This window comes from Lutjanus erythropterus, chromosome 17, assembly GCF_056507025.1.
Source record: "Lutjanus erythropterus isolate fLutEry1 chromosome 17, fLutEry1.hap2, whole genome shotgun sequence".
In the NCBI taxonomy this organism is placed as follows: Eukaryota; Metazoa; Chordata; class Actinopteri; order Lutjaniformes; family Lutjanidae; genus Lutjanus; species Lutjanus erythropterus.
In genome coordinates, this window is record NC_139333.1 from 13,815,122 (window position 1) to 13,829,552 (window position 14,431).

The 14,431-nt window shown below is 38.4% G+C and overlaps 2 protein-coding genes across 2 annotated transcripts in view; one reads left to right on the forward strand and one right to left on the reverse strand.

The window, feature by feature from the left end:
* The window catches only part of ankfn1b (ankyrin repeat and fibronectin type III domain containing 1b), a 184,431-nt gene extending 173,765 nt beyond the window's left edge, over positions 1-10,666 (reverse strand). Inside the window, exons 1-2 of the mRNA XM_084741297.1 lie at positions 10,467-10,666; positions 2,100-2,195 (exon numbers count right to left, since the gene is read on the reverse strand). Coding sequence (XP_084597423.1) covers positions 2,100-2,116 — 17 coding nt within the window. The 5' untranslated portion in view covers positions 2,117-2,195; positions 10,467-10,666. The remainder of the gene's footprint in view (positions 1-2,099; positions 2,196-10,466) is intronic.
* A 2,967-nt stretch (positions 10,667-13,633) lies between these two features.
* capn15 (calpain 15) overlaps positions 13,634-14,431 on the forward strand; it is a 55,049-nt gene continuing 54,251 nt past the window's right edge. The window contains exon 1 of the mRNA XM_084741074.1: positions 13,634-13,983. The gene's annotated coding sequence lies outside the window, so the exon portion shown is untranslated. The remainder of the gene's footprint in view (positions 13,984-14,431) is intronic.

Sequence of the window (14,431 nt, forward strand, 5' to 3'; positions counted from 1 at the left end):
GACAAAGAGGGGAAGGAATATGTTTGCAAAGGAAGCTGCTGTGTGGGGAAAGAAGAAAAGCAGGTTTTGAAAGAGAACAGCGACACATTATGAGAGCCAAATATGGGATAGATGGATGGAGAGATACAATATACGATATAGAATATATCAGCAATCTAGCAATTAGGAATGTTAATGATTGTTAATTGCTGCTTATGAATTGACAATGTGTGTTTTGTGTATTTGTCTTTCAGAGCACACAGGTAGAGCCGGACTGATATATCAGTCGACCAATATTATGGGTCCAATATTGGCCTATTACAGCAATATCAATCTATATTGGTATTTATGTTGGTCAATATGTGCCAATATTTTTTTAAACAGAACAACAGAACATAATGCGGATTGTTTTTATTTGTTGGGTTTATAGGCGGCATTTTATGTGTATTAAGGTCTGTCAAAATTAGTGATTTATTAAAATATTTTGAAATATTTGGAGCATCGATACACCAGCTGAACTTTCTCATTCTCTCTTCTCTAAAACAGCAAGTTGACACTATCAACCTTACTTAATTATTAAAATAAATAAGTTATAAATCCTGATCTGAAAAGAAAAAGATAATACGTTTTTAAAAGGGTTAGGTTTCTCGTTGTCATGTTATATATGCCTTGTTATATTTGTCTTTTAATAAACATCTAAAATGTTGTGCCCTTCAGGTTGACCTGCTCGCAGGTTTTCTCTTGCTATTGTAGAAATGGCAGTGACTGTGTCCCATCTGACGTCATTTTGTTTGGCGGAGCCTTTTGCTGAATAAAAACAGGTTTGGGCTCCGAACAACAGCCTTATTGTTGTTTTATTAGTCTGTTTGTTTAAACTGTTTGTGCTCCATAAATTAATGTTTCACATTACTAATGTGCCACTAGAATTATTTTAATAAAACTTAAATTGAGGAAAGGACGTCTTTTGTATCTTCTTAATTATTAGGATTAATTGATTATTGATTGATTATTGATGTTCAACTATAGGTTAAGGAAAATGCACAAAATTTGAAACCCTGTTAGCAGTGTAGATCAGAGCAGTTCCTTCATGGAGGAGGACAGGAGGTATGTAGGGTCAGATTAATCAGCTCCCATCCCCCAACAGAGTGAGGCTGCCTTCTTACAGACAGTTTGGTTATCACTCCTCTGTGGCATCAATCCCAGTCTTTTTCTGTTGGCTCACTGTTTAAAAGGGAGACATACGAGTAGGAATGTTTATGTTTGTGTTCTACAATGTTTCTGTATAATTGTGTGCCTCCAAGGATTTGTGTGCGCAACGGCTCCCAAAGTGTATTGGTGATTACATGTGTGTGTCTTTGTATTCCCTGCCCTCTCCGCCTCACTGAGACTATAAGATTGTGTGTCAAACCCTCACTTCCCAGAAACTCCATTCATCAAATCTAACTGCAACCTTTTGCATGCTGGGTGATGATAAGTCCTGTTTTGGTAAAAATAGAAAATAACAGGCTTTCAGAAGGCCCAGACATGTTGGGCTGTAAACCTTCAAGCACCTCATCAACCTGCCCTGCGAAAACAGTGAGAGGCAGGTTGGAGACACACAGAGCATCTGTTTACATGTCACCAGCCGCCAAAAGTGTTGTCTATAAAGAATAGTGCGAAAGGGCTTGTTTTCAGTTTCTGTCAAGATGTTGAATTTCAAACAGACAGAGTGTCAAAACGATCTTTACGCTTACTTTTAAATGTCCTCACCTCAGCTCATGCAAAAATACAGAGGTTCAAGCAAATACGGTTAAGTCTTTTAAAAGGTTCTGCCTTCAAATGTCTTTTATAATCTAATGGCTTTTGGTGAAGATATAAAGAGCCGAAATTAGTATGTAGAAAGGCCTGCAGGGTTTCTGCAGGTTATATTAGATATAAGTATCCAAGAGAACCCAGTGGGCTGCAGTAATCTGCAATCTGCTGGTATATGTAGCTGAAATGTTGCTCCAGTAGGCAACAATAGTTCCAGGAAGCCCCAAAATAGAGACAGGAAGTTCATTTAGTAAACACAATAAAACATGTTAACAAACTGTGTAAAACCAACTATCAGATAAGACAAATAAAGGCATTATCTCACTTACTCTATGAGCTGCTCCATTCCAGCACCCTGGGGCTCCAGCGGCTCCCCAGGTTAGGGTTTGCAGTCCTCTTTTCACAGTGTAACTCCTGGCTTTTACCTGGAAACACACACACATTTGTTAGCCTGGCTCCAGTTAGCATACACCTGGAATTATGTAAAAGACAGAGAGATGATGAATAAACAGATGCAGTATGCTATCATAGTCATTCATCAAAATCAGAATCGCTCATTTTAAAACTGGAGGTTTCTGGAAACACACAGGACATACAATCACTCAAAACACAGCCTTGTTTTGTGTCTGTCCTCTGTGTCTGTCACCTCTTCTCTGTCTCTTTAAGGGCCCCAGCAGGGCCCCCTCTTAGATCTTGAGGTGTTGAGTTTCAAAGTTGTCTCCATACTGTGTGATTTATGATGGACACGGCCTTGGTTTCTCTGCTGTCTCGAACTTTCCTGTATGTATTCAGAAGTACTATCCAGGATCCAGTGTTATGGTGCCGTTAACTACATGTAGTTCAGTTACTAGTTTAACTACAGTTTGCAGTAGCTGGATGGTAGTTTACAGAGATGGGCAGTATTTCAATTGAATGGGTTTAAAATACATATTTAATAACTTTTGAGTATTTTGTCATTTGTATTGTGCTGTGTAAAAAATAAGATGTAACAAACTATTTTAAGAGCTTGTATTTGTGCATATGAACTTAAATGCATCACTCAATATGTCATTTTATTCTAAAATAAGACACATTTTTTGGCCTCGAGCTTGAACTGTAGAAATGTCACGTGACATTATATACGTGGTTAACGTTTTGAAACGATCACAGTTTGGTTAGATTTAGGCCCCAAAACTATTTGGTTAGCTTTAAGAGAAGAACAGGGTTTGGGTTAAAATAAATACACTATGTTTCATAAGTGATGACACTTATGAAACGTAATTTAAGTAACACTTAAAATAAGGCAATATTGACTTTTGGTTTCACACAGGACACAAACCTCAGTCTCCTGGGTGAAAGTCCTGTGTTTGATCCATCCCTCCCTGTATGTGGACTTTCTTGCTCATTATAGAGCTCCTGTCATAATTACTATGGTGACTAGAGCCACCTAAGTAAAAGTAAAAGTAAATAAACCGCTTGCACACATGACCTATGTGGCCGTTTTTCTGATGAGTACAGGAAACCACCCATCATGCTCCCCTGAATTCACAGTCTCCTGTTATCCTGATTGGTCACAAATATTACAAATATTTGTAATATGTTCTTAGTCATTACATCCACATTACTGATTATCTTTTTTTTTAGTTATTCCTTCAATAATGTCAAATTTACAGTATACTAATTTAGAGAAAATGTTAAGGATGTTGTCCCTCTACTAAGACATCTAGAATTTGAAGAAGTGTTGAAACAAATAAACACCGTCAGGATCAGCAGCTTCTCTCCATCTTTGTCAAATCATCCTGACAAAGGATTTCATTCATTCCAATCTGTGACAACATGTTTCATGGATAGATACATTCTACACACACATTCACAGTTAAACCCAGTTAAATCGCCCACAAACCTTTCTGTACACCAACAACACTGACCTATTCTTAGTCAAGGAAACTCGCCATGAATCTAATTGAACTTATTCATGTTAATGTAAGGTAATTATTCGGAGCTGCGGCACCTGGATAAACTGTGTACGGGTGGTGACACCTCTCTCGCCCCCGAGCCTGCATGTTAATTAAGCAGAACATCTGGCGAGAACGGAAACATACCGTCGGGTTGAACTGACGGGATGCTGCCTTGATCCAAAGTGCTGAATGTTTTGGAAGGTGAACTTCAGTTAAATTTGGGATGCGCATATCTCCCGGTGCCAAGATCTGCAGCCAATCCCAGCGTTCACTGATTTGATAGAAAGATCCTGGCAAAGCAGAGACAGCGGATGTTGACAGTGTGTGCTGCATTGTGCTGCAAGGTCAATGCAAACTAACTTACTTCTACATGCTCCAACATTTAACCTTGATGTGTTCTGTGCTGTTCAAGAACACTGACTGATATCACAGAGCATCTGGATTAGGTTTCTGGAGTTCTGTTTTTTTTATCAGAACTGAGTAACAAACATGAATTGAACCTTCGTAGAAATAATCATCTCAATCTAATGTAATGAGAACACAGTCATTCTTATTTTCAAGTGATTATGAACTAATGAAAACATACTTGAATAAATATAATATCCTCCTCCAATCATATTCTAAATGAAAATTAAAAAATATAAAAAATCAGTTCAAGTGTGTACTATATTTAAAATATTTTCACCACTTTGCTGTCTTAAAGTGCTTTCTGATGGGAAACCACCATATAAGCCCAACATATAAGCCAATAAGTAAATATCACTCTCTCCAAACCAACCAAACTCCATAGGTGAAATCTGGACTGGAGTTACTGGCCTACAAGTGCCTTGATTTGTTGGCTAGTTTGCTTTATTATGTGGCTTTGGTGAATCTGACCTATACTTTTAAAACATTGAAGTCACACAATAACACAAACAAACAGATTGAGTCAGTAATAGACCAGCAACCCCCATGTTTAGCGAGGTTACATTTAAGATTTTGCCTATGGAATTTGATGTTTGGCTTATTTAACAGTGGTTTCCCGTCAGAAAACACTGCCTAACAGAAAAAGTAAAGTGGTAAAAACTATTCTAAACGTAAAGAAAACTTAAATTAATAATGGCTAAAATGTCTTTTGTTGCTGATCCTGTACACAGCAATACATCACTTAGCTTCTTTGCTGATACACCTCTCTGCTTCTCCAAACAGAGGATGTGCTGACTGGCATCTACTGTACTTAAAATAAAAGCTATTTTAAGACAACGATTAAATATATAAATATATCTGTTACAGTAAGAAGAGTTTTTGGCTAACTTGAGTGAATTAAAAGCCAGGCTGTCTGATGTAGTAACCATATAATTCACAAACTAAGCTAAATTCAGACTGATATGTCCTGAAAAGGGTCTTTAAGCCTATAAAATACAGACAAAAATAAATGGAGACATTCATTGAGCAATTTCATAAATGTCCTTGGACTGGGCTTAATCCTTGTCTGGGAAACCAGCTGATACATTTTTTGTAACGCGTCCCAGAATTGCAAAGTTTGGGCAACAGACTCACGACAGACAAAGGGGCTTGTACCAGCTGCTCACAGATAAAAAAAGGCTAACAATACATCAAACAGCAGAGACAAAAGACAGCTGCACAAGAGAGGAAAGAGTTATTAACTCACTGGTGTCTTAGTTTCATGATATGCTGCTCACTTTGCTTTAGCGGTGACAACGGTTTGGTCATAATATGATTAGTGCCACAGAAGCAAACCTTTTCTTCAATGAACACATAATTTTTTGTGCTTCTCTTAAGCCAAGAGGTCATCCAACTGCCATTTAAAGCAGACTTATGAACAGACAAGAAGCAAATATGTAACACATTCCTCATCTTTCGTTTTTCTTTCCTTCGCCAAAGTACTTCACATTCACGGCTCTGCTACCACCTAGTCATGCATACTAATCTTTGCTGTAATTCGGAGCAGTGGCCAGCCGCTGCCTGCCTGTCCCATCAAACATGCATAAGAAACAGATGTAACTTTGATGTAGGCTTGTTCATGTTGCCCCATGTGCATGAGAGTGTGAATGAGAGTGTGTGTGTGTGTGTGTGTGTGTGTGTATGTTTATGTCTCTTCGTCAGTGTGCTCCAAGGCCCTGCGGGAGCAGGCCAGGCTTGGGAGATGTGGCTGCATGCCCCAACACACAGGGAGAGAGCGGAGGCTGACACAGATATTTGGCAGGACAAATAATCAATGCAGTAATATGTTGCCATACATTATATTAAAATGCATAATTCATATGACTTGTAGCAGCTTTGTGACTATAATTCATTGCTTTTGTTATTAAACACAGTTTGTATTATGGATGTTTTTAGAGTTTCTGTATGAATTCAGTATTTTCTTTTGTTCTGATTGAAAACATTACTCACTAGGCTGGCATACACATATATATGCTACTGTTATGCACATTTAAAGGTCAAAGGCTGCATACACTTTGTTACAGAGAAGAAACAGCATGAATATTTAATATCATAATTATAGTGACCAAAATTGATTATGGTTATCAGTATTATCATGGTAGTGTTACATTGTGCAGACATCATTTCACAAAGGCCAATACTGAAAATCTGTAAACCATTTGAAATGACATCATGTCCTTTGTAATGACGCAGAATACACTCATGCTGGTGTGCCCGTGTCTGGGAGACTGTAGCTAACTTTAGTTGGTGCTGGTTAATACATGCTTACCGTCTTTTTTGGACGCGCCGTCATCATCAGCGAGAGACTCAACATCATCCACTAATGACCGCAGCGACTTTGGAAACCGTAAAATTTCATGTAAGTCCATGTAAAACTGAAATAAAAGCACAGAGTGCACCTGCAAACCGCAGCCAGCCGCTGTCCAATAAATCCTTGCGGGCGTAAATTAGTTGAATGCTTCGGCAAATAAATCCGAAGACGAATAAAAAACACCGCCGCCCCTTTCTTCATAGTAAACTGCTACAACTTCTCTTTGTGTACTTATTCTTCACCAAATCGGCATGACAGCACAGGACACACAACTTCACTCTTCGTGGTTCACAGCAGGGTCAACAAACCTGTTGCACACATGGCACCACACTCATACCTGTCCCCCCCTAAACAACGGCAGGTAGGAACTAATTAGCTCTTAGACAAGAGAGACATGAAGAAGAAACTTAAATGCTACACATGTAAATGTTAAATTAAAATACTAGGTAAAATGCTGTAAATGATAATGAAACAATTATCATATGTAACACCAATAATAATAGTAAACTTAATTCTGCAAGCCCATGATAATGTTGTGAAATTATTACACTGAAATATACACAGTAAACTGCACAGCTTAATAAGGAACACAAAATCAGTAAAGTAACTTACTACAAATAGCCTAAAAATGTTCTGTGTACTATGGTTACACTTGTAGCACGAAACAACAACAATGATTTGTTACATTTAAAAAGTCATTATGATTTATAGCACTTTAACTAGTATTTAAATTATACTGTACAATTCCATGTGTAGTATTTAAGTTGCTTCTTCATGCCCCCCTTGCCTAAGAGCTAATTAGTTCCTATCTTCCCCCGATTACGAGGGACAGGTATGAGTGTAACAGTAGAGTGTTTACCCTGCTGTGAACCCCATAATGTGAAGTTGGGTGTACTGTACTGTCATGACATTTTGGTGAGTCGTAGCTCGCTTATTACCCACAGCCAGAAGGACTGGACGATAACAAACGAGGCCTTGTTCAGCGCTGACAAAATGTAGCCAAACACACTGCACTGCAAAGCCTTTTTAATACAGCAGTGTCTTTATACAGACTCAACAATCAGCTGTCTTTCTCCAGAAACACCTACCCCACCTTTAAGTTTAATAGGTAGTTATTAGAAAAATAGAGACAATTAGATTTACAAAACATATGGATTATAATAATTAAATATAGGAAGATTCCTGCCATTGATGTGTTTTAGTTTTCCTCATGCTTTGGCCCCCCAGTGTTTTATGTATGAGCAGTACGAGCGGATGCTGATGTTAGGATATTTTGCTGGCGTTGCACTTAATGACTAGTATGGCACTGGTCCATGAGACTGTCATCTTTCAGCTTCTGGAGTTGTGAAAACTTCCCTTGCACAAGACTGTAAACAGGTATAATCATGAGTCATCAGAGGGGAGAGCTTATCCTGCTTGTCATCAGCCAGATTTATGCCAGAGGCTGCCTTATTTGCTCTATCTGGGAGGGTGTGTTTACTGTACAGTAACATCTGTAGTAATGAGCGACAAAAATAAAGTTCCACTCCACGACCCGTATGTCCTCTCATGTCCTCACATGAGTCCGTGACCATGCAAAGTGACCCTGACCCCACCTTCCTACTATCTACTCCCACAAGCCCTGTGATGAAACATACAATGACACATTTTTTGTCCCTCATACAAGAATTGCCCCCCACTCGCCCACCCACGCACACACACACACACACACACACACTCACACACATCTTTTTCCTTTTCCCCTAAGGCAATTGTGTTATTCACTCTCTATTGTGGAAGCCTGTCATTTCCACATGTGTGTTGGCCGTAAAACAGCAAAGAGCCGACTAAAAGCATCCCTTTCCTGACTGGCAGGGTCACAATTTGTCTCATATAAACACAGGACACACCTTAGCCCAACAGTTTTCACATATCCTTCTGACCCCCTTATACCTCCCAATGTGCTCTTCTTTCCACTGACACAGGATACAATGACTAAGGGAGAGCAGGGACGAAAGTATCTCTTTTTTGTACTTCCGTCTTTACACAGACACATTTATTTAACCATATACAATTTAAAACAGCATACAAAAGTACTCTACCAATACCAGAATTGTGGATAAATCAGATAAGTCACAATCAGACTGAAAACTGACGTTACATTTTGCTGCTTTTGCCCCTCTCTGTCAGGACGAAAAGAAACATAGGCGTGGGACGAATGTAACAGTTGAATAAACAGACCACAAAATGAGTATGTATTGAATATTTCTGCTAAACAACCAGCAGTCCTCCAAGCAAATGCCCATGTTACTCTCAAAACAATTTATCATGTTAAATGTTGAAACTGCATGAAATTTGTCACCTTAATGCATAGTCACCTCTTTCAGACCGTCCCTCAGTTAAACAGCCTACACATCTGGACTGCTGTGACCTCTGTCGGTCTTCCTCACCCTAACCCTGGGATTTCCTTGCAAATATAATGAGCAAAGAAATATATCTTTAATAACAGCAGAGCAAAAATATCACCATGTTACCTTCATCCCTCCCTTGTCCCCATCATCTTTACCTTGGTTAGCACAAGGGATGTGCACATTCAGTCACCTAGTCAATTAAAAGCTTGCTAGTTGGCACCACAAACACTAGTAAAATACTTTTTAATATTTTATTAATGTATTATGGCGCAAAGGGTGCAGCCCTGACAGACGGCAGCCGCCCTTTCCCGTGTAATGGCTGTATGGCCCAGGTGTTTTTATCCACAAAGAGGAACAGATGACATTTTGTAAAGTGCAATCACATTTGGCTATATTTTGATCTAGAAATTGAAAACAAAGTTGTATGTAGGTTGTGTCAGAATAAACTGGCATATAAACTAATTGATCAGAGCAATGCATGACAACATTGAACACAGGTATGTGGACATTACTCTGCAAGGAGAGCAGGCTGCTGCTGCTAGCACTGCTAATGTTAGGCACACTGTGTGGCAGCTAATGTCAGACAAGATAACACATTTATTGAGCTGTTTTTGTATTTCATAGAATAATGTGCAATGATCATAATGCATGGTGCAAAGCATCACACATTTCAGCAGTACTTAAAATAGTTTGGTTATTGAAGAATGTGATTAATAGAAATGTTTAACATTATCAGTTAAAAGATCGTGCTCAATTTTGACTGTTTCCTGAGCATTGTTTTTACTAGATGACTAGTCCAAGTTAAAATTTCTGTTTAATCAACGAGGAAATTAGTCACCGGGAACCTAGTTAGCATCAAAGATAGGCTAGCATGATAAATTAAACCCTCACTGATAGGTCTAACAAATGATAAACAGTTACTGCCTTGAATAAATTAACATTACCTTAAAAACACAAACACTTTTGTGTTGTTTTTTGGGGGTGTTGTTTTTTACTTTCCAAATGAAAAGGAAGTTTTTCTACAGTAACTCTGTTGAAAATGACTGGATTGGACTGATTTCCGCTTATGGACTCAATGACGGATTGACTTTACAGCATGTTCCTGACTTTTGTGGCACAAGAGACAAGGTCTGGTTGCAACGGCACCCTGTACATTTTTGTCCCTGCTCTCCCCTATAATGACTAAATGATAGTAAAGCTGACTTTGTTTTAAATGTTTCTGCAGAGGAGTAAGAGACAAAAATATAACACTCCTTGAGGTGCTGATTTAGGGTTGTGGTGAACTTTAAGGGGAGTTTTTTGTTGAAAGAGCAAGCTGAACACTGACGCTGGTGTCTTTTGTCTCCCAACGTGCCTCGCTCCGGGTTTCCTTAGCATTGTCATGACAACAGTGTGTACGCACCGACACTGGCCATAGAAAACAATGCATCTAGCAAGTGTTGAGTAAAGTATACTAGCTAGCAACTTTCTGAGAAGTTAGTTAGTCCAAAATACACAGTAAAGGAAAGCCACGACTGGAATTATCTTATTTCCCCCTATAGCGAAAGAACAAGTGCACAAGTGTCCACTGGAGACAAAAAAAAGAAGTGTACAAAGATGCATTCCCTCGCATACCTTCTTGACGAAGAAATCTTGCTTTTCCTTTCCTTCCCGGACCGTGTCGGGGTTAGCAGCCGTCAACTATTTAACTTCTGCCGCCCTGCTTAAAGGATAAAGTTTGTTACGCCGGTACAAACATTTTCTAAACATGTATCCTGTAGTCAGTGTGAACACCACACGGCGTGTGTGGAGGAACAACGTCCAGCCAAACTTCCTCCGCCCAGACTCATTCTCAACTGTTCAGCGTGCTTCTACCAAAGGATGCTTTGCTCCGCCTCACTCAAGCCCGAAGATAAATCACTGTAATCCAAGACACTTAGTTTAAGTGTCTCTTAAATATGGAAGCCCAGAGGTAGGAAACTACTACCTTATCTGACTTATGTTCTTACTCTATAATCATCTTTTTTTCCTTTAATTACTTATTTGGTTCCTACACATTTCTTTTATCTTTGTTCATTTTTATGTAAGGTAATTGTCTTATGTTGATGTTTTTTTTTCCACTTTGATTTTGCTGATAATGTTCCAACCCCAAATACAATCTTTATACCTGTATATAATCTGCTTCATCTCTGTGAATGAATTATATAATTTTCTAATTCTTTGCTATTATGAAAATGAGCATTGACACAATAATATACTGTATGTGGAATTTTATTTGGCTCAATATGGAGTAATATTTTAAACCAGTGAACAATGGAAGCCCATTTCTGCCAATGTGATAAAAAATACAAGATCCTGTAAGTCATTATAATGAGAAACTTTCTCAAAGTAATGAGTTAGTATCTATGTCATTATTTTGAGAAGTTTCTCATTATTTTGAGATTCTAAGTCATTACTTTTAGAGATCTCATTTTGAGAAAACCGATATTGATTTTAAGAAAGTTTATCATTACTTTGAGTGACTAACTCATTATTTTGAGACAGTTTTTCATTATTTTATGATACTAACTCATTATTTTGAGAAAGCTTCTCATTATAATGACTGATAGGATCTCTCTTTTTCATCACAGTGGCAGACGGGCTTCCATACTTAAGCAATGACATTATCTATTTTTTAAAAAGATATCACTGAGGTTTTTTATTATTGTGAACTTCCTTTAAGGTTATTAATTCGCATAGAAGCACTCACCCAACATAAACCCTGGGTTTCATTTTGTCCAGTGGTTCAAACACAGTGAGTCCAGGTGAATTATGGCGATTGATTGCACACAGGACAATTATCTTAATAAGACATTAATGGGTTTTCAGACTTCGCCCAGCTATCTCATTATTGAAGTATACTAACCCTGCTGATATTGGCCTAATCCTTTGAACTTCGCCAGTTCAAACAATCAGGGTGACACCGGCATTAACTATAATCCAGTTTCTCTGAGAGTTTCACATGCTACTCTTTATCCTAATGAAATTTAAATTTCACTCATGGTTAGCAGACAACTCTTTACCCAATTGTAAACTTAGCAATGTGGTAAAATGCAATTCTCAATAAATTATATGTCAGCAAATATGAACTCAAAATAGTTTCAGTAAGGGAAGTTCTCAGCTATAATGAGTGAACTGGAATTCCCTCGTCTTAGTTTAAACAAAGCAATTTGCTGACATGCTACTGTAGGTCTAGGTTAACTTTAAATTATGAAAATCTTTTTAGGGAGAACATGATTTCAGACCAATACTACATAAATTTAAATCTGAAAATATAATCTGTACAGCAATATTCATGTAGGCATACTACAGGTATAACATTGTATTAAACACAAAAGTCAACATAAACTCACTTTTTGGTACAAAAACAAAAGTATCTTAGAATATAACCACACCTTCCAGAAGCATTTGATATGGCTATTAGCAGTAATGGAGCCTAGTATAAGGAGAACTTTATTTTTCCCTTGATGCCGTTCTACAAGAGATTCAAAGCAGAGACAGTGGGTAAATCATCACAGGACTGCAGTGACAACTGAGAGCAGTGGTAAAGCTGTAGGCCAGCAGAAGTGAGTTGTAATAGTGACAGTCATAGTATGCAGTTATTTGTGGTTTAGCAGCATAACATAACAAACTTAATATTAATTGAGGGCCAATTCATTTTAGGGTGCTAGTCTTCAAAACAATCACACATAAAACAATAGATCAAAAAATATGTACCTAAGCAGTGGTTACAGCATCAGTTACACTTGTGGTGTTAATGATGGTCACAATAGCAGCAGCAACAACAATTGTTGGACTAATTGCATAATTAGTAATATGATATGATATGATATGATATGATATTTATCTAATATTTTTACAGAGATCCTACAGTTTTCACCAATAGCCAGTGGATAACATAAGTAGTTTTAACAATATTACAAGCATTCTATAGGGTAGACACACTGCCTAATTTGTGAGCCCAAATGTTATTTTTTGTTGGCTGTCTGTCTGCTATTTACATTATTTCTCTCTGCATATAACCCCGTGACCAAATGCATTTTGTTTTGTTTTTTTATATATTTATCTTATTTTAATTGATGAATCAATTTTATGAATTGTGTTTTTCCTTTTTCTTTAATGTCATTATTGGATTAAATTAGTATGTACTACTCTTTTTATTGCATCATGAACACTTAACAATAAAACGTTCAAGGCAATAATGCAAATTGAATTGAATTGATAAGGCACCTCACTCCTGCAGCAGCCAGTGAGGACTCTGCCTCCATCCACTGATCTCACCATTGTTGGATGCTTCAGAAAAATCATTTCAGAAACATATTCAATGATACTTGCAGAGAACATGAACAGAGGCACAATGAAGTGAAATAATCTATTTTATTTTATTGTATGTAGAACTATCAGCCCCACAAATTGCTGATCACAATGGTTCGAACCAGACGCCACTAGATGGCACTAGAATGCCACTATCTGACAGTGGCGTGTAGATAGAAGAGGAAATCTACTCAGATATTTAAATTCTAATATTAAATCCCGCCATAATAAAGGTATTTTTATAGTTTGAGCTAATGAACCAAAATAACAAGACGAAATCACACCTTTCAATGTATTTTTATTTTATTTAAGCTTAATATATATGTATTTGATTACTTGTGTTGGTCAAAGGTGACGACATTCGTACCCGGATATCCTAGTTGAAAATGTCGGTGTTGAACATGGGAAATTGAGTCTTCTACCCTCGCATTCTTGGACGCATGTTACGTACGGTTACGTGCGTACGCAGGCAGCAGATGCACTCCGGTATGTATTTGACGTACGTCCGCTCTGTATTTGCTCCTTGGAGATTCCCCTTCCTTCCTGGGCTGTTTGAGGTAAACCTCCGCGGTCGCATCAGCCTCGCTAATACCTGACAGAGTGAAAATAAACTGTACATGTTCGCGTTTGTCACACATGTCCGAAACATGCAGGGGCGGCGGGAAGCGCGAAGCTAACGGCTGGAGAGGTTACGGAGGCTAAAGTACAACCCGGGAACAACTTATCGTCTCCATGGCTGTGAAAAGTTAACGCACAGACGACTGAAAAACAGGAATATTTCCCCTTCAGCCGACTTGAGGTAAGAATCGCCGGTTTGTGAGTGGAATTCGTTAAGTACACAGCTGTACACGGCGTCGATAATGTCGACCAAATGACTGAATAAGAGTGTCTTTGTTTACAAGGTCCCCGGCGTCCTCGGCTCCCGCTGTCTCAATGGGATTGTTGAGAGTTTTCATGTGGCTTCCCTGTGTACTGGCTAATGTTGGTGCTGGTGACAGGGCTCACAGGCTTACAGTTTGTCCACAAATAGATCGATTATGTGACAGTACCTCGTATTTAACCGTGGTCACACATAACCGCTGTGGAGTTGATTTTTATCACCGCTGCCTCACTGCACAGAACAGGACCCTACAATAACAACATGGACATCTCTGCTCTGCTTGTCTCTTTAGGGAAGTGGGGCAGGTCATAGGGCAAGGTCAGGTAGATGAACATGAGTCTAGACTGGACATATTAAGGGACACACT